The sequence below is a fragment of the Falco naumanni genome, chromosome 8 (genome assembly GCF_017639655.2).
Source record: "Falco naumanni isolate bFalNau1 chromosome 8, bFalNau1.pat, whole genome shotgun sequence".
Lineage (NCBI taxonomy): Eukaryota > Metazoa > Chordata > Aves > Falconiformes > Falconidae > Falco > Falco naumanni.
The window spans coordinates 58,839,171-58,862,909 of record NC_054061.1 but is presented as its reverse complement, the minus strand read 5'-3'; the positions used below and the strand labels follow the sequence as shown (position 1 = coordinate 58,862,909).

Sequence of the window (23,739 nt, the reverse complement as noted above, 5' to 3'; positions counted from 1 at the left end):
TCGGTGGTGAATCTCAGAGATGCTTGTTGCTACAGGGATGCACTTAGCATCTTTGTCGTAACTTTTAATTTGTCCTTGATGCTGAGACAATAATAAAGGAAAACCGCTAGAAACGGACTTGATTAAAGGCTGATACAAATTAACTCGCAGACTTTGTCAATTTGTCATACTACCACAGTGCTGTGGCAGTCTATTTTCAAATGAAATGTGGGTTTAAATCCGTAAGCCTTTTCAGCCCTACAGGGGAGGAGGTAGCTGATGTCTGCTGGCTTCAGGAAGGCATGAAATTTGTTGCTGTCTTCTGAAGCTGTGAGATTAACTGTTTCACTCCTACATGATGGGCGCTGAATCACAGATTTAGCGGATTAATCACACCGAGTTTTGCATAGGTTTTACCTGGCCCTTATCCTCTGGCAGGAGGGAAAGGAATGCTAACTAATGTCCTGTAAACAGCCTGCTGGTACAGGAGTAAATTTTGGTGCTGGTTTCAGACGGTGGGTAATGTGCTTGTGGAGTATTACCCCCAGATTTCACAATGGATGAAACCCGCTGAGCAAAATGTCATTATCTCCGCTGCGAACCCTTATATGTTTGGGGATTTTTTTTTCCAAATAACAATTCTTTAACCTGCAGTCACCTGCAGGCTTGCTGCCACTGCTGAAAAGGATGTTTTCTCTGTGAGCCGAAGCATGGCACAGAGTCAAGTCGATCATTTCACATTTCACCCCAAGGCAGCTGCTAGTTTCTAAAGCTTTGTAATCTTTCCCTAAAAAGATGAGGGAGCTCAGAGGAACTTCTGTCTTCTGGTGGCATCCACGCTGGGGAGGGGGCTTGCTTTCATCCACTCACCGCCTTCCCCCCAACCCCCAACTTTTCCAGTAACTTGCTTGATGCGTGTCTGCATGAAGACTGTAAGACAAGGTCAATAGTACACTGTTTTTTGGGGACATCAGGCAGATTAGCATAGCGGTAAAGCTTTATCTGGCTGCAGAAGGGGTTGGGGCTATGTATTCCGGATGGCTGTCAAGGATACAGGGCTTCCCGCACCGCACAGCTTTCACTTGAGGATCTTTGTGCCTTGTGGTTAGTAACTCAGCACGGCACGGGTCCGGCTTGCACAAGGTGGGGCTGTAGTCTGTGCTTTGGGTATCCGTGACACACCTGGGACGGGATGACTTTTGGAATGTGATGTATGTTGAGAAAGTGTATAGGAGAGATGTCGTAAGGGGGGAGTAGCTAGTGATATTCTCCTGTGAATTTTAGAAGATGAGGTACTATGATCTTGGACAAGTGCCGGTTTAGGCTTTTGTACTGTTTTGCACCTCATGTTTTTTTCCTTAGAGATATAATGTATTGCCCTTGTGCACAATCCTCACATTTATAAATTTCTTAATCTGAGCATTCATGGGGTGCAGATGTTCATGAAACAGACATTCATGTCTTGAAAACTCCACTTGCCTGTGGTGAATGGGAAGCTTTCCCAGGTAAGCTAGAGCTCACTGTAGTCGGTTCCTGAATAAATAAACCTTTCATCATTTACGGGAGGAGTGGGAGGAAACACCACCTTTCTGTGATGGATGCAAAGAGCACCTTCCAGATGCTGACATGATGCAGGCGAGTGCAGCACCATCTTCTCTGCTGCTGAGCTCAGGGGCTCGAGCAGTTGGGAGCTCCCTGCAGCAGCTCTTTGGGACAGGTGCCAGGAAAAGGATGTGGAATATAACAATTTTTTGGTATCTGTGCAAGCTGTTTGCCAAATAAAGGTCTGAATTGAAGCAATATCGGTGGCTAATGGGGTTTTAATAGTAAATGGGAATTACTGCTGCTGTTAAATATGCTTATATACGCAAAATACATGTTGAACATGCATACATGCATGTATATATCAACGCATATATGCATTTCTTCTGCAGAACAAGCATCTCGCCTCCATGTCCTGTTTGCCCAGAGGGAGAGAGCAGCCAGCAGCGACATGTGCAGGGACACCACCGGTGAAACAGAATAGCTCTTTCACACACAGATATTTTGCATAAAATCAGCTGAGACTGACTTGAGCTTGCTCCTTTTAAGATGTAAATTAAAAAAACCCCATCCTTCTGGGCACTTCTTGTTCAGATACGGGCTGTGAAGAGGTGGATGACTTCTCATCTGCTGAGGCTGCAGCAAAATGTTTGTGGACTCTGCATTAACATGGAGGTCGAATGGTTTATGGCTCTTTGGGAAGGCAGCTTTCAGGCTCAGAGGGTGGAATAATGGATGTTTAGGTATTTCTGTTCAAGCAGGCCTGCTGTTTTAGTGTTGGCTGGTCAGTTGAGATCCGCTAGGTGTTAAGGCAAATGCTCAGATGAGAACCTTGTGAACCCTGAAAGACATCAGGGGAGTGAATATATGTTCCTGACTAATGCACTGCCCTTAGCTTGGTTATTGTTTTTAAAATTGATGAAAAATAGTCTCTAGCTTTTATGGGGGATTTATGAATGTTTAAGTGGTCACATGGTCCCTGTAAAATGGTGTTCTTCACTCCTCTGTTCAAAGGCATTTTGGTGTAACTGACATTCCTGACTGCTGATTTGGGCGTTAGACGTCTGACCTGTCATCATCTCCATGGGGCACGGCATTACAATTCAGCTGTGCTTTCCACATCGTATCTTGGAATAAGCTCCTGTTCGAAGGTGTTTACACCTGAACTAATTGCAATAGAACCCCCCAAATTTTTTTCTTCTCTAAGCTAATGTAGTACACTGCTGCCTCAACTGGAAGAGGTGAGTTTTCTCTAGCAACACCCAGTATTAACCTTTGCACGTGGTTGTTTGCTACTGTTACTGTATGAATCCCTGAAAAGCTCTGTGAAATAAACATCTCGATCAGCGATGCTGTTGCAGGATAGAGCCAGGACTTGATTCAACTCTGTGAGATGGGCTTCCAAGTCTCAAGGCGTAGTGAAGAAAGAAAGCTCTACCGTCTCTCTTTGTAGTGTCATTCCTGAGAAGTAATATCTGTGGGCTTCTCACCGCTTGCTTCTGAGGTGCTCTGCAAAGGCCCATGGACTTGTTGCCGGGGTTAAGCGTGATGTGCGTGCTTATCACAGAACGAATACTTGTGGTTAAGGACAGAAGCTACTCCATAAAGGTAGAGAAATGAGTTGCTAAACCCAGAGCTGAACAAAGGAGCACAGCAGTTGTGTTCATTGCAGTCACCTCTGCAATAGCTGTATTCTGCACTTTTCCTTCTGTAGTCCTGAGAAGCGGAGCTGAGTTATCAGAGCTGAACCAGAGGGAGCTTGCAAGGAGAGGAGGTATTCCTGAGTGTGTCATCCTGCGCTCTCAGCTTCAGTTGCAACACAGTTATAGACTGTATTGCTCAACAGGCAGGCAGCTCTTTAGGTAAGCATTGATTTAGCAATGCACAGCTAGGAAAATTAAACTGGGTAAATCACTGATGGGAAAACAAGTTTGGTGTTGTTTTTTCTCCTCTCTTCCAGCGGCTTCTATCTGTGGAAGAAAGTGAGTTTCAGGGCTCCAAGCTCTGAATGTATGCTAACCAGGTTCCAGCCTTGTTTCTCTCCTCCAAGTTGTCGTTAAATTTTAAGATGGAAAAGTGATTAGGTATCATAGTGCAGGGGACATTCTTCATACCATAGAGTTAAACTGTACCTTTTGGGTCCTGCTCTGATGAAGCTCTGAAAATCTGATTAAACTAAAAGAGATGAGATGTTACCTTGTTGATGCCAGGTAGAACAAAGCAGTTACACATATGGTGAACAACTCAATTGCTTCTTCTCCACCAGTTTGTAGCAGCTTCCCAGCCTGCATTTGCTCCGATACGGTGGCTGGAGTGTGCTGTTGGGTAGCAGCAGCAGCAGAGGCAGGTGCTCTGCTGGGTTGGCCCTGCAGAAGATGTGGCTCCAGTCCTGTGTCCTGCTCCTCCTGTGAGGATGGCAGTGGTAGTAAAAGCAGCTTCCAGCTCTGTGCCAGGCTGGGCTTAATAAATAGGTGCAAGAAGACATTTTCTTTCTTTCTTTTTTTTTTTTTTTTCTCTCCAAGGGGCTGGGAGGGTAAGGAGGGTTGTCTGCATTTCATTATGTTTCCAGACCAGTGTTAATTGCAAAGGCAGATTTAGTTCTAGTCTGTGCATATGTATTTAGCACTAAACGTGAGCCGTTGCAGTAACGAGTTGTTTATCACGTACCTTTGACCACCTCACCCATTGATCTCTGTCTGCACGGTCACCAGCTATTCCCGGTGCTCCAAGCCTGAGCGGCAGCAGTCCCCAGAAGAAGGCGGTCTCACACGCGGTGGTTTGGGTTTTTGCTGCCGGTGTTGATTTCCCACAGTCTTAAGAAGTGAAACGCTTCATTTGACATTTGAGGGTTGGTCCTGCACAAGACTGTTCTAAGGCAGGCTGGTTCACAACCCTGCCGAGCGGTATGTTACAGTCCTACAGCACTGAAAAGAGAGAGGTGGTCAGCTTTGGACACGCTGCGTTTGCTTCCAGGGCACGATATAGCTGTGTCTTCTATGCAGAGATGCAGAAAGGTAAGGATAAAATTACAGAAAATAGCAACCTTTGGAAGTGGAAGTAATAGCTTTAAAAGAAATCGGACCGTTTTTTCTGAAAACAGAACCAGTGTACCAAGTTTACCGTCAAAATATTGATAAAGACTAGTGTAGATATGCTTAAGCAAAGATTTACGGTGAGCGAAACTGAGAAAATTTGCTTTGTTTTTTTAAACAGCAGAAGAATAGTGTGGAAAGAGATTACCGCTCTCTGCTGTGTCTGCATACAGCTGCACGCGAAGGCTTTGCAGCTGTATTTTCTGAACATCTTTCCAAAACTCACCTAGAGTTCCCAGTTAAAGACCTTGCAGCTGCTAACAGCTCTGCCGTTTGAGAGCAGCTGCCGTATTGACAAGTGCATTTTTATCATGGGAGATGCCGGTGGAGTGGAAATGAGCAAGAAACAACTGTTTATATAATCTGTGCCGTATAGATCAATTACTGCGAAAACAAGCTGTTCGCTTGTCTGCAGCAGCATGCACCTTGAACTGTGCTGGCTATAAATAGCTGCAACACCAAGCAGCAGCGTCTTCCGAGAAGTGCCAACTTGAGCGCCTTTGTGTTCTCCTGGTGCAAGCAGGGACGCGGTAAGTGGCTCTTTTAAGTGAGAGTAGTTCCCACAGTGGTGAAAGCAGGTGCCGCGAGAGTCTCTCTACTCCCACTTGTTTTTTTGGGGGGTGGTGTGTGTGTTGAAACGTGTTCCTGCCTTACCTGGAGCTCTGCTATACTGAATTTCATGCATTAAATAACGCTTCCTTCTTCTTTCGTCCCCTAATTGCCAAACTGGTACTCAAGCAATATAAATGATTTATTAGCGAAAGCTCTTCGGGGACTCTTGTAGCAACTCCTGTTCCTAGTCTGTCTAGAAAATTCTTTGCAGTTTTATGTTAAATATGTGGAGGTGGTGATTCTTTAAGTCATGATTAAAACCGCACCTGTCAGCAACGTGCTTGAGGTCAGCTCTGGAGATACGTTTCTGCATGGAGGTCTTAATACTTTATTTAAGTGGCTGATACGTTTTGAATCAGGCAGAACCTTTGGCAAGCTTGCCAAAAACCCCACCAAACCAATACTAAGAGTGTCGGCTACAAAATAGAGAGAGGAGTCAAGGCACTGCAGCCTTGAGCCATGGCGTTTATGGTGATCGCTGATTTTTAATTACTTCATCCCTCATACTAGTAACTCATTACACAGACAGTAAAGTTTTCATGTTCCTAAATTGTACCGTCAGCCATACTTCCGCAGTAAGCTTTTTGGAGCCAGATGAAGACATTGATGACCGTGTCAAGGACTCTGCTCTTGCTGACTTCCAGTAAATTGGGATGTTTTTCTTTACCATAACAGGGGTTTGGGAAGTTCTTACGAGACCGTTCCCACTGAAGTTATATTGGGGAGTCCTGGGAGGGTTTTGCTGTGCTGCAGGATCACTTGTTTGGGTAACTTCCTGACGTAACAGGACTCTGGCAATTTAGCAAAACAATTTCCTTTCCATAATCATTATCTATTATTCCTTTCTCTATTCCTCCTCTTTTCTATTTCTAAAGCAGAGATTCTCTAATGTCAGACAGAAGGGCTCAAGCAAAATCTTTTAGGGGTTTTGCATTCTTCTTTCTTCCAAATCAGGTTTTCAAACATCATCCCTGCTTTAAATTTCTAAAACAAAACCCCCCAACCAAACAATGAAATCCCCACAGAAAAAAAACCCCAAAGCAAGCAACCTATACTTCTGCTTCAGGTTTGATAATTGGAAATTTATATGCAACTCTTCCAGAGGTGTGAGCATAGTTCCTTGTACCGATGTCTTTAATCTTGTTTGCTGTTCTGAGATCTCTAACATGGCAATAAATTATCTAGCGCTGCCCTTGCTGCTTATCCAGTTCTTGCCACCTCTTAAAGTTAATTGAGGTGGTGGGGGCAACACCCTAGAAAAGATCTGCACTCTGAATATACTTCTCATATTTATGTAGCATATATGTTTTATTGGCTTTAGTTTTTAAATGTGCCCTTTATTCACAAGTGGTAAAGCTGGAAGAGCTGTCCTGGTCATGCCAAACAAGTGTCAATAAAACCTTCAACCACATTACTCACTAGATGCTGTAATTTGCTGTCTTTTTTTTTTTTTTTTTTTAATAAATTCAAGACTGTTAGAAGACAGGTGTTTGGGAGAAAGGAAGGTAGGTTGTTATTGCACAGGTATAAAAATAAAATCTCCACTAGAAGTGAGACCCTTTCTAAATAAACAAGACAGCCTTTTTTCTTCCCAATTGTCAACCGGTCTCATTGCCGTATCCTAATTACTGGTAGTAAGTTTAGTAAGTTGTCTGGCTTTGGTTGTGAATGGTGCTTCTAGAGGCCTTTTCTTTTTCTTTTTCTTTTTTTTTTTTTTTTTTTTTCTTTTGTTGTAGCATGCAAAGAAGCTCTTCCTTGTAGGGGTACCAGCATGCTGGGCTTGTCTGGAAGACTTCTGAGGCAACTGGAAAGCATGACAAAAATAGGATTTGCTTGGAAGAACTGTTTTTGAATTCTGTTCTTCAACAGTTTTAACCTCTGGTGATGTAAGCCCTCTAAAAAAAAAAATCAAATTCAGAAGAAATGACCTCAGGTTGCACCAGGTCTTTTCTCTGTTTGCAAAAAACCCAGAAAGATACCCAAACCAAAAAACCACCACCAAAACAAAAAGACAAAAAGTAATGTTTTTAAGAACTGAAATGGTTTTAGCCCACTCTGAGTTAGTTTGCTGTTTGATATCAAATAATCTTCCCATAATTTTAAAGGGGACAGCTGCATCTAGCAAAGTTTTTAGGCGGCCAGGCATCCCTTAAACTTTTTTTTTTTAAAAAAAAATCTTTCTGCCAACAATGTTCCTCAAACCATGCTTTGTGCCAATCTAGGGCAGTGGAAAAATCAGTGGGGTGGGCGTCTGTGGGGGGTGGCTGGTCAGTGGGGTCCCAACAGTGGCATTTCAGAAGCATCTTGAGTATTGCTTATGGTTTAGGTGAGTCCTATAGGAAGTTCTCGAGCTGTACGATGGTGGGGATCCTGAATTGCCTCTGGCTTCTCAAAGGGAGCCCAGAGTAGCTTGAAGTAGCACCAAAGCCCCTAAAAAGCCAATAAAATGAGGTATTTGACATAAGAGCAAACAAAATGTGCAATAATGACCTTGTTTGGGAGGAGATGAGGGACAAAGTCGTGGGGGTGGTACTGCACCAACACTTGCTTCAGTACTGGTGTCTGGAGTTTCCCCCACTCCCCGTACATAAGCATAAATAGTGTGGTGTTTAGGTGGCAAATATGGGGAAAGTGCTTTAAATCAAAATCACTTCCCACCCTATAAAAATCTTCAATTTTCTAATGCTAGTAATTGGATTGTGTGAAATCCTAAAGCCTTTGAGCAAAGTCAGAATCCATGTTGCCCGGTGGTATTCCTTTTGAGTCTGTTTTGACTGGTTTTGTGAGTTAAAGTAATAATTTTATTTGTGATATAACAATACATAATGCCCTTTATGAAAGTAATTTTTCATTAATCTTGATGATGAGAAAACTGTGGTCATGGGTGTACAAAGTATAAAACTTCTGATGTAAAATATGAGGAAAAACTGAAATACAAAACGGTGATGGAATTGCTTTGAAATAATTTTTTTGTCTCTCTTCACGAGGTGTCAATGAATGCTTAAGCGTTCTTTGCAGCTGGGAAAAATGTTTTGTTTTTAATTTTGGCCCTGCTAATAAAGTCTTGTCATGTATGTCAATGAAGTAGAAAGAAAATTACTACAGAGCTAACTGTAGGTTGTCATTAAAGCTGATTTCCTGCATTAAGCCAAAAACAACGCAAGATTTCATTTCTGGACTTCCTAAATATGTTAGTCATGCTGATGGTTTCCTAAACCCCAAACCCTAAGAGCTATTGAAATTTGCTATATTTGAAAGTATTTATTTGCTCTTGTCTGTCACCTTGTCCTGATCTTCATGTGTTATCTTCTGCTGCCTTCTCTATTTTTAAGATAATGTGTATCGGCTTCCAGCTGTTGACACTTGCAGACAGCTGCTTGTAGGGTCCTGCCTGCAAAAATCCCTTCCTTTCTTCATTCGGCCAAGGAAATAAGAAGCGATCTGTTGTTCGGAGAGCACAGCTGAAGTTGCGTCCTGCCAGGCTCTTGGGCAGCAGTGTAACGGGGTGGGGGGCGCAGGGAATCTGCCGTAACTGCCTTGGGCGCAGATTAGGTTGCTCATAGCAATTGAGAACTCAGTAGTACTTAAAAAAAAGTCTTCCCACCAGATAATTTAAAGAGAGAAAAGGGAGTTTCCTGGGAGCTAACTATGAAAAATAGCAGCTCTTAGGTTTTGGAAGCTCAGATTAAAGAGTCTGTTCTAGTGCAGTCCCTTTGATAGCACCTCGTTGTCTGCAGCCTTAATTGCGTTTTTGGGTGTCTGTTATCTTAGTGGCTTGTAATACCTGCAGCTCTAGAGTCTATTCAGCTGTCCTGGCTTGTATGTTTGACATAGCACTTGAAACCAGCGTGGAACCAAATGTGTTTATACTGAAAAATATTGAGTCAAATTAGCTTTTTAATCTACTTCTTAGCAACATGCCGCAGCGCTTTATCAACTAACTTCATGAGAGTTTTCTGCTTTGAGTTGTGTTTTCCTAATGATGACTAAATCAGAAACCGAGGAGGGGTGACAACTGCAGTGCTGCGGTATTAAGCTTGCTGTAATTTACTCTTTCATGGTAACGTGTTTCCGAGAAATCTTCTTTCCTTGTTTTCTGCCCCCCCTGTCTAATTATTTTCATCCTGGTGAGTTAGATCTGATATTCTTGTGTTGGTGGGATGGCTTGTCCTTAGGCTGGTCCAGCTGCAGCGGTGTGGAGATGTTGAACTTGAGCACCTCCAGCCTTTGGGACTTGTGCCTTTTGAGCCAGGTGGGAGGGGGTGTATTACTGAAAGCTCTTACTCTTCAGTTTAAGTGGCTTCTTTGTAGCGGAGCAACACTGTTTAAAATAGGGCAATGAGTAAGTGGCGGAGGGTCCAGGCTGTGGAGGGGCCCTGGGTGGCCAGCTCGGTGCAGGAGCAGACCTGGTGACATGGGCTGTGTCCATGCTGGGAAGGGGCTGGTGCTGGAGGGTGGGCATGTCTCACAGGGGCTCGCTTTGCATCGGCTTTGATCTCCTTGTGTGGACTGAATATCCATGAGTGGAGAAAGTCCATTAGGCATGCTCTCAGAGTACCTTTTCTGGGTTAATTTTTCTGCAGAGAAATCTAGTTTGTGTGCTGAAATGTCCCTGAATAGGAACCAGAACGTGGCTTAAGTGTGGTGAGTCCCAGGAGCTGCCCTTTTGAAATGCACTGGCCCAAATTGAAATGTTCATGTGGATGTGCCCTGTGTCTAAGGTACTTGCTGTTTTGGCTCCGTTTTCTCCCAGGATCCTGGATGATGCTGCCAGCTCGATTTAGTGGTTGTTGTTGTTTTTTTTTTTTTTTTTTTTTTTCCCATCTGACTTTAAGAAAATGGTGGGAGGAAGTGAGTCTTGTGGACTAGCGATGGTGGGCACTTCCATTGCTTAGCCTTCTCTTTACACACTCCTGAAAAAAGCTGGGGGAGCTACTTTCCCTGGGTCATTGCAAGACGGTGGGGTCCACGCTGCAGCTGAAAGGAGAGGTGAGGAGCTGGGAAATGCAAGTGGTGATGGCAACGCCAGGAGCTGGAGGGCTGTGGGTGATGCATGGATAAGGAAGTCTCTTTTGAGAGCTCGGGTGCAGAACGTAGGCTTGTTCCAGCAAAGCCGGCACAGAATCCAGAGGCTTTGGGTTGGTAGCAGAGCTGAAGGTGGAGGAGAATCTGTTTGGTGCAGGCCACTGGGCAGATCTTGACACCTTTTTCCAGTCCCTCAAAGGGAAAGATGGTGTCTCAATAGGCACATTGCTGGAGAGGAGGTACATGTTGTTCTAGGTGCCTTGGGAACCTGAGTATCATCAAGGTGCATCTTGGATTTAAGAGTCACTTCAGAAGTCATGCTTGTTTGGATCTTCCTACCTACAGTCACATTTGTTTTGAAATGGTTTATGAAAAGATTAGTATGAAACAATATCTTTGGTTTATTTTGTGTTGTTGACAGGATCTTTGTATATTCTCTTCTGTTTCCTAATTGTTTGCAGGAACATAATGGTGTCATTTTCATGAGTCAATTGCGGTAGAAGCTTGTATGCTCTCTTTGTGTGTGGTGGGGAGAGCTACAGCAGCACAGCACCAGCCTGCTGCTGATGTCAGGGACCCTCCTGTGGCCTAGCAGCTCGTTCCCCCAGTTCCCACCCTCTTCGAGCTAGGAGGAGAACCGAGGCCTTTGATCCATGCTGTTTCTCCCAAATTTGAAAATCCAGAGTCTAGCCAGAAGGTCTGACTTCCCTGAGCGCTTTCCGAAGCCCTGTGGGTGTGGGGTAGGGTACCCGTCTCTACTTGTGGGGCAGACGGGGCTTTACTGAAGTAAGAAGTGTGCTTCTGGCTCAACCATTTTCCTGAAAAAGGATGTTGGCTCCTTCAAGAGAGGGCTGCAGCTGCCTAGTGGTATGGTATGGCTCGAGACTGCAGGCTTTCCAACTGGACTGCTCGAGGGTGAAGTTATGGAGTCGGGTCATGTTTGCCATTCGTGGTGTCTTTTCTCGGCAAGGTGGATTGAGATGCACGGAGAGTACAGAAAGATCCGAGGTTTACCTACGTCGGTGAATAGCCTATGCAGAGCCCGCGTGAAGTGCAAGGAAAGTGGGACCAGTTCAGGGTCGGCAAGAAGAAGAGTTGTAGCTTGGGGTCAGGTCAGATGCTGCATTTTTCTCTTTCCTCAAGGCACCCTTATGAAACGGGGCAAAATGGTTTTGTCCCCAGCCACAGACCTGTCTGATCCTGCTCTTCATGCTCCTGTGAAGCTCATGGGAAAGGAAAAGAGAAGGGGGAATGTCTTTACTGTGGAGGGAGAGGGAGTAGACTTAGGTTGGGAATAGAAAGGTCAAAATACATGTCTGATGGTGTGGCAGCCCTACTGTCAAACTGCAGGAAATCAGTGGAGTCTGGTTATGGGTTATCCCTGAACTCCGCTGGGATTATGCCTTAACTGTATTTGACATATTAATCTTTCCTGCCAAGCTGTAGGGAAGTACAGCAAGATGCTAATTACACATTTGTGCCTGAAGATTTATTACAACTCTGTTACCTAGGAAAATCCAAAATGTCTTTTAGGGGGGAGGAAGGGGAATAAAACCCCCCACACCTTATTGTGAGTGGTCTGCGATTGACTCTAATGCCTTTCATGATAGTGCCGAGCGTTTGAGTGCATCAGCGACTTTGTCCACATGCTGTTTTTATGCAAGTGTTACGGTCTGACAACTATGAATCACCCGCTCAGCTCTTGATTTGCGTCAATCAAACCACATTTAAGAGAGGCTTTGTTCGCAGTTTGGAACACAAGACTGAGGCAAGTGTGCGAGCCACTGCTTCGAGCAGATCCTCTTGAAACTGGGTTCAATGGTCGAGGCTCAGACTCTGGGGAGAGACCCTGTGGTTTAGGTGGGAGATGAGAAGTTGCTGTTCTTTTCCTTTCAGTCCCTCAGACCTCTCTGAACTCTTTGAATGTATAGGTTTGGGCGTGTGTTCAAGAGAGCGATATCTGCAGGTTTCTTTGTGCAAGCACGTGGTTTATTCCCAACGTTGCTGTGATGAGTGTTTTTATGTAAAGGGATACAGATTTGTCTTTACATTTAATTATTTGGTGTCGGTGTTGTGTTTTTTCTTTGTTTTTTTTTTTTTTTTTTTAAATAAGAAAACTCCAGTCAAATTAAACCTGTTAAAGAATCATCTTCCCATATCTGCAAACATGGGAGTCCTTTCCTGCAGAATTATCTACACTTTTAGACAGTAGGTTTGTACTTTCTGACCTAGAAACGGTGACTGCAGCAGGATCGCGAGCCAGGCAATGTCAGCGCTGAAATGGAGCTCCCACCTCGAAGCGGACTGCAAGCCCAGAAATAAATCCCTTTGGCAAACTCAGGCTTGGGGTGGGACATGACTTCATGGTGCTAATGTGCAGAATGTCTTTTGGAGAGGCGTTACAAAAAAAGCAACAACCCCAAACCCCACAACAGTCTTATCAGCCCTTCGTTTAAAATTGCTGGTACCTAGCTAGAGGTCTTTGAAATAGTTATAAGGTTGTTCCTGGAAATAAGCTGAGCTTTTATTTGTTCCCTTGTGAAGCCCTCTTGGTGAAGGTTTGTCTAGCAGTTAGGAAAACTGTAAAGCGTATGCTGTCTTGCGTGCAAGGTCCGCTGCAAATCCTCTTGTTTTGTTTTTAATTTTAATTCCCCACCGCCCCCCGTAGTATCTTTCTCGCACTTGTAGGTGAGAGTGACGATATTCCCTCCTTTCATCACTCCTCCCAGCCTTCAGGACCCCTATCTAAGGTCCTCCCTAGCTCTGATGCTCCTGCACAAGCATGTTCTGTTTTCCATTGTCCTAAACCCACCCCTGACCTAGTTCATTCTCAAACCACTTCCCTGCCTCTTCCTCTCTCCACGCTTTCAGCTCATCGAAGTCTCTTCTTCTCCTTCCCGTCCCCCTTTGGCACCAGTCCTTGTGCTCATCAAAACATTGATCTCATGGGCTGTAGGCCTGCCAGCATAATAAGGCCACCGCTCTTCCAAACGCTCCCCCCCGGCCCTTATAAACACAGAAACTTTTTTTCTTCATTAGACTTGCTCTCACTATTTTTCAGGCTGAAATTAGAGGATTAATTCCTGCTTTCCTGCTGACAGTCATGGAAATGAGCTAATTTCCAAGTGTCAGGATGCCGATCCTTATCTCATTCAGTTCCCAAAGAAGGTAATAAAATAACTATAAGAATAAATTGCTGTGGCAGATGCAGCACATGGGCATATGGCAGTCTATTAATTTCTGATGTTCTACCCAACTTTTAAAATAAATCAATAAATGTTGATAAAACACTAGAGAGCATGCAGGGTTTTTTTCTCTGCCCCTATTTTCTTCCTCTGGACTTTCCGATCATAAATTTTGACTGGTTTTAATTGTCTGGGTTTTGGACAACCTTGGTGTTTCCCTATGGAAATGAATACTTAACAGGCCTGCTTGCCTCTTTCTTCAGGCTTGGGGATGTCATTGCTGGGTGGTTTTAATCCTTGGAGGCAGACTAGCAAGGAGGTAACTGTTTAAATCGGTTCATTACATCATGTATTTGCAGTATGGTAGTTCATAGTATGTAAGAAATTACTTGGATAATAGAGACGAAACAATCTTTCTGAATGCTGCAGAGGACCTCATCAACCCTTACCGCTTTTTTCCTTACCCAAATCCCTTTTTTTCTCTTTATTTTTTTTTCTTTGTGTTATAATGTCACCCCCATGCTCTTCCATATCCTTACACTGGTCAACGTGATGGACTCTTCTTGTCCACATTGTGTGGTGACAGAAATGTTCCATGAATTTGCTAATGCTTACGGATTATATGACTGAGAAACCTGTTTTTCTTTATATATTATTAATGAAACAGAAGTAGCTTGGTTGAAAAGCCTGGTCATGCTGCTCTGTTCGTTGGTCCTCCTGGTCTAGTGATGGCAGAGCTATGGTGTGGATGATGTTGGTGCTTACCACGGTGCTGCTGTCCAGGTACTTGGGTTTGCTCTGCAGTGTTTCTGCTGCTCAATTATTGCATATAGGAAAGGTGACTGTAAAATAGAGAAAATTAAAAATAATAACAAAAAATGAAAACTTCTCTTGAAAGTTTGTTTGAAATCCTGTGTTGATCCCTTCTCTTTGATTAAATATGTGTTGGAGGAGATGTTTGGGAGGGTACGTATGGAACTGCATCACAGTATCACAGAATGGCTGGGGTTGGAAGGGACCTCTGGAGATCATCTAGTCCAACCCTCTGCTAAAGCAGGTTCACCCACAGCAAGTGGCACAGGATTGCGTCTAGACAGCCTTTGAATGTGTCCAGAGAAGACCCCACAGCCTCTCCGGGCAGCCTGTCCCAGCGCTCTGTCACCTTCAAGGCAAAGAAATTCTTACTCATATTCAGATGGAACTTCTTGTGCTGCCATTTGTGTTCCTTGCCCCTTGTCCTGTTGCTTGGTGCTGCTGAAAAGGGCCTGGCACCATCCTCTTGATGCTCACCCTTAAAATACTTTTATACATTGATACCTTTTCATTCTTGAGATTTCTTTTTTATTATTTTAAGTGACACCATCCTTTTTTTGTATACTTGAGGAGGACAACTTTAAGAAGGGACTTGTTGTTATCATTGTGCTTTATCACAAACAGCCACGTGCAGACATAGCTTTTACATAAGGAAAAAGAAAGGGTGTGCAAGTTACGTTAGTTCCCCCTTGGTGTGGAGGAGCACTTCAGGGAGGTGCCCTTAGGCAATCTGGCTGCACTTGTAGATGTGTAGGGTGGGAGACTGGACAGAAAAGTTAACTGGAGCCAGGTGGTTCCCTAGAGCAGAAATTCTCCTCTGGTTTGTGGGATATTTGGCAAATTCCGGTTTAATGAAGTACAGATGTGCGTTCCTAGCACCTTCTGACTCTCCTCGCCTTGCAGGTCTTCACTGGCTGACAAGTGGCTGCTTAATCTCTGGTGCTTTCGTGGGTATTTGGCCATCTAACCCTGCTTTACAGGCTAACAAAACTGCAAGAAGATAACCTAAAACCAAAGAGTGGTTGGTGATACGCCTAGACTGATGCTGTTGTCAGAAGGGTATTTCCCTGCTAAGAAGTTACCAACGTTGTAAACATCAACGGTCACCAGCTGCAGTGACTAAATTGTTTTTAAGCACCATTTGAACTTTGATTTATGAACAACTGCATTTCGAAATTAGGAAATGGCTGCAGTTAAGACTAATGAATAAAAGAGCAGTGTGTTACAGAAGGCTTTGAAGAAAGACTGTCCCTGGACTTAGGAAAGGGAGGACTTACAAAACCAGCATAGTACTGGGCTAGGTTTTTTTTTAAGGCTGCACGTGACCAGTTCAGTGGTCAATCCCCAAATGTCTTTTACCCGTGCAAGCTTTGAAATTTGCAAGAATGCAGGTCTTAACCCAGCGGCTGCTTTATGATGAAGTGTATTTCTGATTTGGCAAACCCGGAACGCGGCGTTACAAGAGGAGATGCACGGCCAGCGGTGCCCGCTCGGCTGGCGGAGGGAGCTGGGCTGCTTGTTCCTCGTGCCACGCACAAAACAGGGGCCTTGGTGACACGAGTGGCACTTCGCTATGGCAGTGAGCTTGCCCAGGCTTTGATTCCGCTCCGTTGCCACTGCAGGCTGTGGTAATAACACTTCTCCCTCCAAAAACAAGATCAGAGGACCTTGAGCAGTCCTGCTAGAGGTCTGTCTTTAGGAGAGCTGCCTGGCACGAGTGTGTCAGGTCAAGGCAAATCTAGCGCCAGGGAAGAGAGGAGGGTTTTCATAAAAGATCCCGACCTGTTTGTCTGAATCAAACAGTCAAAGTGGGACGTGTTTCAAGTTTGCCTTGCTTCTGTGGTAGCTTGTGGCCTGGCGTATGGGAGAGGCAGAAAGCTGTGCTGAGGAAGGAATCCTCCCCCCTGAGAAGACCCAAATGCAAGGGGAAAGTTGGGATCAGTCAAGCTGTGCTTAATTTTGGCACCTTCTTTGTGCTTCATCTCCATTCCTAACTCTGTATCCTAAACAAGCTGAAAAAGTAGGGGAAATACTTTTTCCATCTTAAACCAAAGGAAAGGTTTTGGTAGTACTTCAGTGGAAATTAAAGTTAAATCTTTCTATTAGCTTGACTTAAGTGGAAATTGTTAAATACTCTGGGATGCTGTCATCCTGTAACCTAAAACTGCAGCTTGAAGGTTTTCAGGCTGTTTTTGCTTTTCTTCACCAGCTTTTCGAGTCCTTGAGTTGCTCGTTGATTTTTTTGAAGATAAGGTCTTCGAAACAAAAAATCTTCCATGTTGTTTCTCTCTCTTTTTTTTTTTTTTTTTTTTTTAACACTGTAAGTAATACTTCTGGGCTTGAAACTGTCAATATTAAGTTAACACAAAATCCATAGGCCAGTGCCTTCTGTTTTATGCTGTCTTAGTGAGTGTAGTTCGGTTTTATTAGATAACTACATATGTTTCAAAACCCTTTTTGCGCTCCGGCAGCATAGCAGCTGAAGTGCTTTCAGAGTGCAGTCTGGAGCCTGGCACTTTGATCTCCCAGGGGATTAAGCAGACAGAAGCTGGTGGAAAGTGCACGTATATGTATGATTTGAACTTCTAGCATGGATTTTGACTTCAGGTGACAGTTGTTTATTTTTGAGAAGTTCTGCAAAGGCTTGGTCCTTTGGAAGTATAATACCCTTGACTGACTTGTTGCTGGTACGGCAAAATACAGGTCTTAATTTATATTAGCATTTTGTGGGTTTTTTTTGTTATTATTTTATTTTATTTAATTTACTTGCTGGTCTGCAGGCACAGTTGCTATGCTTCAACCGAAAAGCTAGCGTAGAGGCAGGAATGAGATGCAAGAGCAAGGCAAGGAAGGAAATGGGACCTACTGAAGTGAATACTCATGGCAGAAGAGATACTGGTAGTAAAGCCAGTTGGGCAACCCTTGAGCTTTCTGCTCTGGGGCCCTGAGCTCCTCCACACATGCCTTAAGTGTTGGTGGGTGGTACTCTTAGCTGGAGGTGGCTGTCCTGCGGAGGAGAGGAGGTTATAGTTCGGGTTATCTTGGTGGCTGTGGCTCTACAGTAGAAAGAGTTTGCAGTGGGGCTGTTCTCATTCTGCCTTGAAAGGAGTTGCTTTGGTTTTTTATATTGGTTAGGGACTGTAAAATCTTACCCTGAATCTTACTAGACACTCGAGTTTTCCCTCTTTAGCTTAAGTAGTGCCAAACCTCAGGGTTAGCATCTTTTTATTCAGTCCCTACCCATACCCGTATCCTTCCCCCTCTTTCCTCCTGACGCAGTCATTGTCTGATGAAACACTTGGTGACAGAAACCAAAGAAACTTAGTCTCTTCCATACCATTCATTGCTCTAAAAGCCCAAGTGTTTAAAAATCTGCCTGCTGCGTTTTCCTTATCTGCTGTGTTATCTTTCAAAGCTGTCTTTCTCTCTGTGCAAATGTGAACGCACGGCTATGATTTTGTCAGTTGTATATATTCTGGATTTTTTTTTTTTATTAGCCTTGAGTAGCTGTGTCTTGCGTTATGCACATGCATGTATATATTGCAGCAGCACAATGCCATGCATATGTACGTACATATAGGCAGCAGCACAGTCTTGTGTAGCAAATTTGTGTTGTGTGGAGGAGCTGCTGCTGGGTGCTGCCTGGTGGTATGTATGTGAAAGCTTGGCTGCATAATACCAGCACCACATTAGTGCAATGCCTCCTTAAGAGGGAAGATGCCTAAACTGCAGGTGAACAAGAGCCCCATTGATCTGTATGTTTCTAAAGTGCATGTTCAAAGTCCTTTTTGATGACTTTATATATAGTATCTGCTTTCGAGGACAGATAATAATTTTACGTGCATAATAAAAACCACTGTATTGCAACGGTTGACTTACATTTCTAATGGTGTCCACGGGAGTAAAAATAGCTTTGCCTTATGTGGTTTTATTAATCATTTGATGGGGAGTTAGGGAACCCAGCATAAGGTGCTGCCAGCGTAGCAGGAGCAGATTGACTGCCCTTCCCTGAGCGAGAGCTGGCTGAGCTCCCCACCTCTGAGAGCCACCAAAGCTATGCCTGAAGAACCCTTCCTTTCCACTACCCCAGCTGTCCGAAATCCAAACTGACTGGCGGTATTTACCCCATTTGCTGTGTATTCATGCGTTGACGTGCCCTGTAGAGGAAGAAGTGAGTCTGACGGAGTTGTGTGTGAGGCTTCTGGGATTCTGGAAGAGCCCTGTTCTGAAAATCCCTGTCCATGTGCTCTCCTAATGGTGTTTCTTTGTCCTTCCCTGCTCAGCTGGGGTGAAATGCAAGCCTGCTCGCTTCCAGCGCTCTTGGGCGTGGAAGTACCTGTGTGGTCACAACTGCAATCGATGGTTACAGAAAAAACAGGTTTTTTTGTTGATCCTGAGTTGCTACCAAAGGACTTCAATTGCAGCAGTTCAGTGCTCTGCCTTGCTAAAGCTGCCCGTGGCTCCAAGTTTTAGGTCTTCTCCTGTGGCTCCAGGGTGCAGCTGCAGACTTCAAATTTACAGCACTGAGGTAGGAGTTAGTCCTCTGAAGTTGCTCCTACCTGTGAATGTGATTTGTTTCAGTGAAACTGAAGCGAACCAAGGAGTGAGTGGGCTGGTGGGCTCTTTCTGAAGAGAGCGAGTGCCCGGAGAACCCACCATGTCATCTGCTAGTGATGCTTGCTCATGGTCTCAACTGCATTTTATTGGTGCTTTTGGTTTTGCTTCTGCCTGTGACTGGGATGCAGAAGCTATTCCCTCCCAACTTGCTGGCAATCAGGAATTTATTCACACTTGTAATACACACATGTCTTGCAGACACCACTGCAGGTCCTGAACTAATGCCTGATGGCAGGTGTGTCTCGGGGCTTGTTATGGGCCACAGGTCCAAGAATTTGTGGTGGTGTTTGCTCCTTTGGGTGAAATCTGAGTTTGTGTGAACTTTCTCTGCTCTGCTCTTCCTTGTGTTTCCAACAACACTTAAACAAAACCAAACCAAAAACCCCACCCCCAACCCCCCTCTCTTCTAAAGCTCACTCAAAGCATCTGAGTAAGTGAAATGGCTAGAACTAGTCAGCCACCTGTATAACTTAAATATCAAATGAGGCATGGAACTGTGTACTTGCCATTTGGTGACTTTGTTTTCCGAAGTATCTAGCGAAAAGTTGGGCTTGCGTGTGGTGTTTCCAATACTTTCTAAATGGTTTTGTCCTAAGTCTCTTGAGGATGGGTGTTTTCCAAACGTGTTACAAAACCCCCATGGATATTGACTTAAAATTTGCGTTACAACACAAACTGTGCAGGCTTTCTGCAGAAAATTTACAGCCCTGTAACTTCTGGAAATCTCAGCAGCTTTATATGATCTCAAGGCCCACATCCAAGAGTCAACAGCTTCATTCCAGGCCATATACATTGCAACACGAGAGAAGTCCTGAACCAGAGGGCAGGTGAGCAAATATTTTTGGGGTTCCAAGTACTATTTATATGGGTTTAAATCTAGGGTGATGTAGACCAAGTGTGGTCTCTCTTTCCCTTTTTTGTGGCTTCACCCCCCACATCCCCCACCTCCACCTTTTTTCTTTTCCCTTCTTTTACTTGCTTTTTTCCTTGGCATACCAGAATGGGTTTTCCTTGCTTGCAGAGAGCATCTTTTTTCCTTAGCCACTCTCTGTGAGGGTGAGTGCAGGTCACTGAGCTGTGCTGCCCTGCGGGGCTGAGATGTCCCGTCCCCAGCAGGGACATATGGCTGTAGGACAGTCTGCTTGGGGTGTTTTGGGGGTTCATGGGTAGCTACACCCACCAGCTGCTTCTCACACATCTTTTTGGAGCTCCAGCTAGGCACAGACAATCAAATATGGGCTTCAAGCTGGTAATTACAATTGGAGAATGAGTAAAGTAAGTTTCCAGGCCATTGATAATTTGTTCTCTTTTTGATGCGGTAGAATTTTTATTTTCTTGGGTTGAAAAAAATCAGCCATCCCTTAAAGACTTAAAGATGCTCCTTCTGCTTCCTCTAGGTTTTTTTCGGGACATGGCACTCGGATTGTGAGATGTGTGTGTACGGTGTATCTCGAGCTGACAGAAATGTAACACCCACACCCTGTCCTGATGCTTGGTTTTGGAAGGGTAGGGGACTGTAGGATCAACTGATACCTGGGTCGTCACCCCTCTGGTGTGGAAAGGCTCTGCTGATGGCTCTCATTTTTTTAGCTACTTTGCTCAAAAACTTATGGATGCTTTAAACTCTCCCTTTCACAGGTAGAGCTTTCAAAGAAGTACTAAAAGCAAGCTGGCTTGTTAGCCCCAAGCAGGACTATCAAAGTTCGTACCGGCAAAGTTTTCATACCAGCTGTGTCCTATTTTCCTACTTTGCACCTTTCCTAGACTCTTGTGCTTCCCATCTCCCTTCTGACGGTAATTCACTATGTCCTCTGCCCCCTGACCTGTCTCCTTTGCAGTTAGCTATCAATTTCTTATCACTCTCTTTACCTTTTTTCTGGATTTTCACGGTGATGCTGATCAATAGATTTTATTGATGAAGGACAAGATGGATAGACCGTGCATGGTAGTAGTAGTTTATGAAAAAAACACTAAAAACAGAGGGAAGTGCTTCTGGTTTGTAACAGCGTTGTTTGTACACATTTGTGTCTTTCCTGTCCAGTGTTACGGTGCTGGAAGTATCAACAGGTGATCAAATCTAAAATATTTTAAATGTTACATATCCATTACACGTTGCAGATGCATTTGTTTTGAGGGAGTATTATTTTGAGAACTGAGCATCTTGTAGGTGGCTGGTGATTTGCAGGGTGGCAAGCTACAAAGTGAGGTGGTAGGGAATCTGTGAAAAAAACTATTGGATGCTGCCATTCCTTGAACTTAGCCCATCTCTTCCTCTTCGTGCACTTTATTTTCAATGATCAACATCTCAAAAAAAAGAAATACATGAAAAAGAGTAACTTGTTCGTAGTAAGATGCCTTGACTGAGAGGACTTTTCCCCCCCAGAAAACCCTCCTTCATGCTGTACTTAATATTGGTGCTGCTGGTGTCTTCTGTTTGGTGCTCTTGGTGTAGGCCTTTTGGACTTTATAGCACTGAAGAGCGTTTAGGATTGAGGAAGCCTGAGTTTGGTGATCCTTTGGTCCGAGATATGTGCATCTAAGAAGGATCGTCATTATCCAGGAGCTGACGTTCCTTATCCAAGAGCCTGGTTCTGCACTCCTACGCAACTGTACAGATATGGTCACACAGGGCAGGAGCACTGGTAAATCCAGCGTTTTGGGGTCTGAGTGTGCATCACAAGGGGTCAGTGGTCTAGGGAAAGCGTGCATGCCTCCCTCGTGGGGCTGGTGGTGGAGAAAAAGGTCTGCTCCTGGCTGCGGGTTCCCACAGCCTGGGAACTCATTATAACTTCGTGGTACTGAGGCTGCTGGATGAAGTTATCTATGTAAATTAAGTACACCAAGACAATAAGGCATCTGCAGCACAAAGGAAAAGGAGAAACATGAAGCTGGATGCATGGTGAAACTCTTTAAAAAGTCGCTGCCTTTTCTTCACTTGGAGATACAATTGCTGGTCTGATTTTTATTTTTTTTTTTTTTTTCCTTTTCTGCTGCATTCTTCATTTGGAGCATTGTTTGTGCTACCCTTGAATGTTAACTGCCAAAGCATCTTCACTTTGTGTGGGCAGCCATGGAAGTCTGTTTTCCGTCTTTCAGAAGATTCCAGCTAGTTAAGTTGCTTTTGTTATTCATTTTTTTCTTGTTTACCAGGGTATTAGGAAGCTGGAATACAGGCAGTGTGTGTTTTGCCGTAGGAAACATCAGTAGTCCGGTCACCGTTCCAGAAATTCCTCTCGGTTCATTTTTCTCTGTAACAGAGCTCACAAAGATTCTGAATGCTGTAAATGTAAATCTGAAAAGGTCAAACCTCATGTATGCCAGAGACAGGAGTACAGGATGGCAACGATGCAGGGGCACAGATGAATTTTAAACCACGGTTTGAGAACAATATGTTCAGAGAAAACTGTTGAAATACATGCCTTGGGTACTGAGGAAGAGTTTGAGGTAAAGCAGCAAGGATTTCTCTTGCGTTACTTGGTGACTTAACATATAGTAGAGGAATCAAACCACAAGATTTATGGCTAGGAAAAAGGACAGGACAACTGCGGTTCTTCTTTGCTTCCACTTGCTTTGCCTGTGGGATCCCAGTGGCAGAGCAGTGCCTGGGGGAGCAGCAAATCCAGGGGTTTTCCTGTTGGCCAACATTGTGTTGAGTATGGCTTGATGCGGAACTTGCAGCTGAGACACGTTTCTGTCCTGCAGGTCCATTCACATGTGGGCTTGCTGGTGGTGTGCTGACAGCCTGTCCGAAGGCTTCGTTTTGGGGGAAGTCCTTCTGGTATAGTACTTCAGTAATGGTGGGATCGGCTTTGCCTTGATGCATTTCCAATTGAAGAAGTGAAAAACAGTGCAGAGGGAAATCTCATCGAGATAACAAAATTGACAAATGTCAAGTGTTTTCAGCCGCTCCTTCGCATGTGGTATACAAAGGATGAGCAATTCTTGCTAGCTGGGCATTCAGTGTATTGAAATGTGGGCCAGAATTGATTTTTTTGGGGAGGCCATTGATTGGCACTGCCGGTTGGATGGGATGGTTACAGCAGCGCTGCCTCTGGATGCTGTTGCACCAGCAAAAGGCAGCATGGCAAGGTATGAGAGACGAACAGGGCTGGCTCCTCTGGCACTGCCTGGAGGAAAGGAAAACAAAACCAGCTGTTGGTGTAAACCACTGAAAGATGCAGCCAAAGCTGATGGAGGCATTCATCATTTAGCAAAGTATGAAATAATGTTGGGTTTTTTTTTTTGTTTTAAATAACATACAGGTAGGATGATATGTTCAGGATAATAATGTGTACTCGTTCTAGGAAATGAGAACCTGAGAATATGAGTATTTCGTTAGTGGTGAATGCCTTGGAGCATGGGAAATGCCAGCAGACTCCTCTTCCCCGGCCGACACCGGTGCTGCTTAGCCAGTGCCAGCTCTGTCATCCTGAGATCCCACCTTGCTGCTAATGTCTTGAAGTGACTTGGCATAAGGAGGAAATCTCATATGTAGCGTATTTCAATCATTTCAGGGAATGACCTAAACTAGAAATGAGGAGTGAAAGGTGCTGAGTGCTGTGCACCGCCGTGTGCCGTGACTACGGGGAGCTGGCTGGTGCCTCTCTGGACGGTGACTGGGCTGCGTGTGGCAGTTCTTGAGCCAGGCGGAGGGAGGGCTGTGCTCCCTGAACGCAATGGGAGAGCAGACCCCAGTGCCCCTGCTCCCCTGCCTTGGCTTCGTTTCATGTGTGGGCTGTTTTAGGGCTGTTCGTCTCTATTTGGTGCCCAGCTTGGGCTTTTCTCCCACAGGCTGTGCACTGCACAAAAGTCATGTTGCTGTTATAGTGCAGGAAGAGGCAGTTTCTGCGGGCCACCAGTGTCACCAGTAAGCA

General features: G+C 44.5%; 1 protein-coding gene across 13 annotated transcripts in view; it reads left to right on the top strand.

Annotated features, from left to right (window-relative positions):
• HDAC4 (histone deacetylase 4) overlaps positions 1 to 23,739 on the top strand; it is a 266,734-nt gene that overhangs the window by 58,466 nt on the left and 184,529 nt on the right. For 5 of the 13 annotated variants that reach the window (XM_040604239.1, XM_040604232.1, XM_040604233.1 and 2 more), the window contains exon 1: positions 4,199 to 4,535. The exons of 4 other annotated variants lie outside the window; for them this stretch is intronic. In XM_040604239.1, the coding sequence (XP_040460173.1) occupies positions 4,427 to 4,535 (109 nt within the window). In that variant the 5' untranslated portion in view covers positions 4,199 to 4,426. Of the gene's footprint in view, positions 1 to 4,198; positions 4,536 to 4,651; positions 5,144 to 23,739 lie in introns of those variants that run through there. 4 more of the 13 variants (XM_040604236.1, XM_040604238.1, XM_040604235.1 and 1 more) reach the window with 2 other exon arrangements.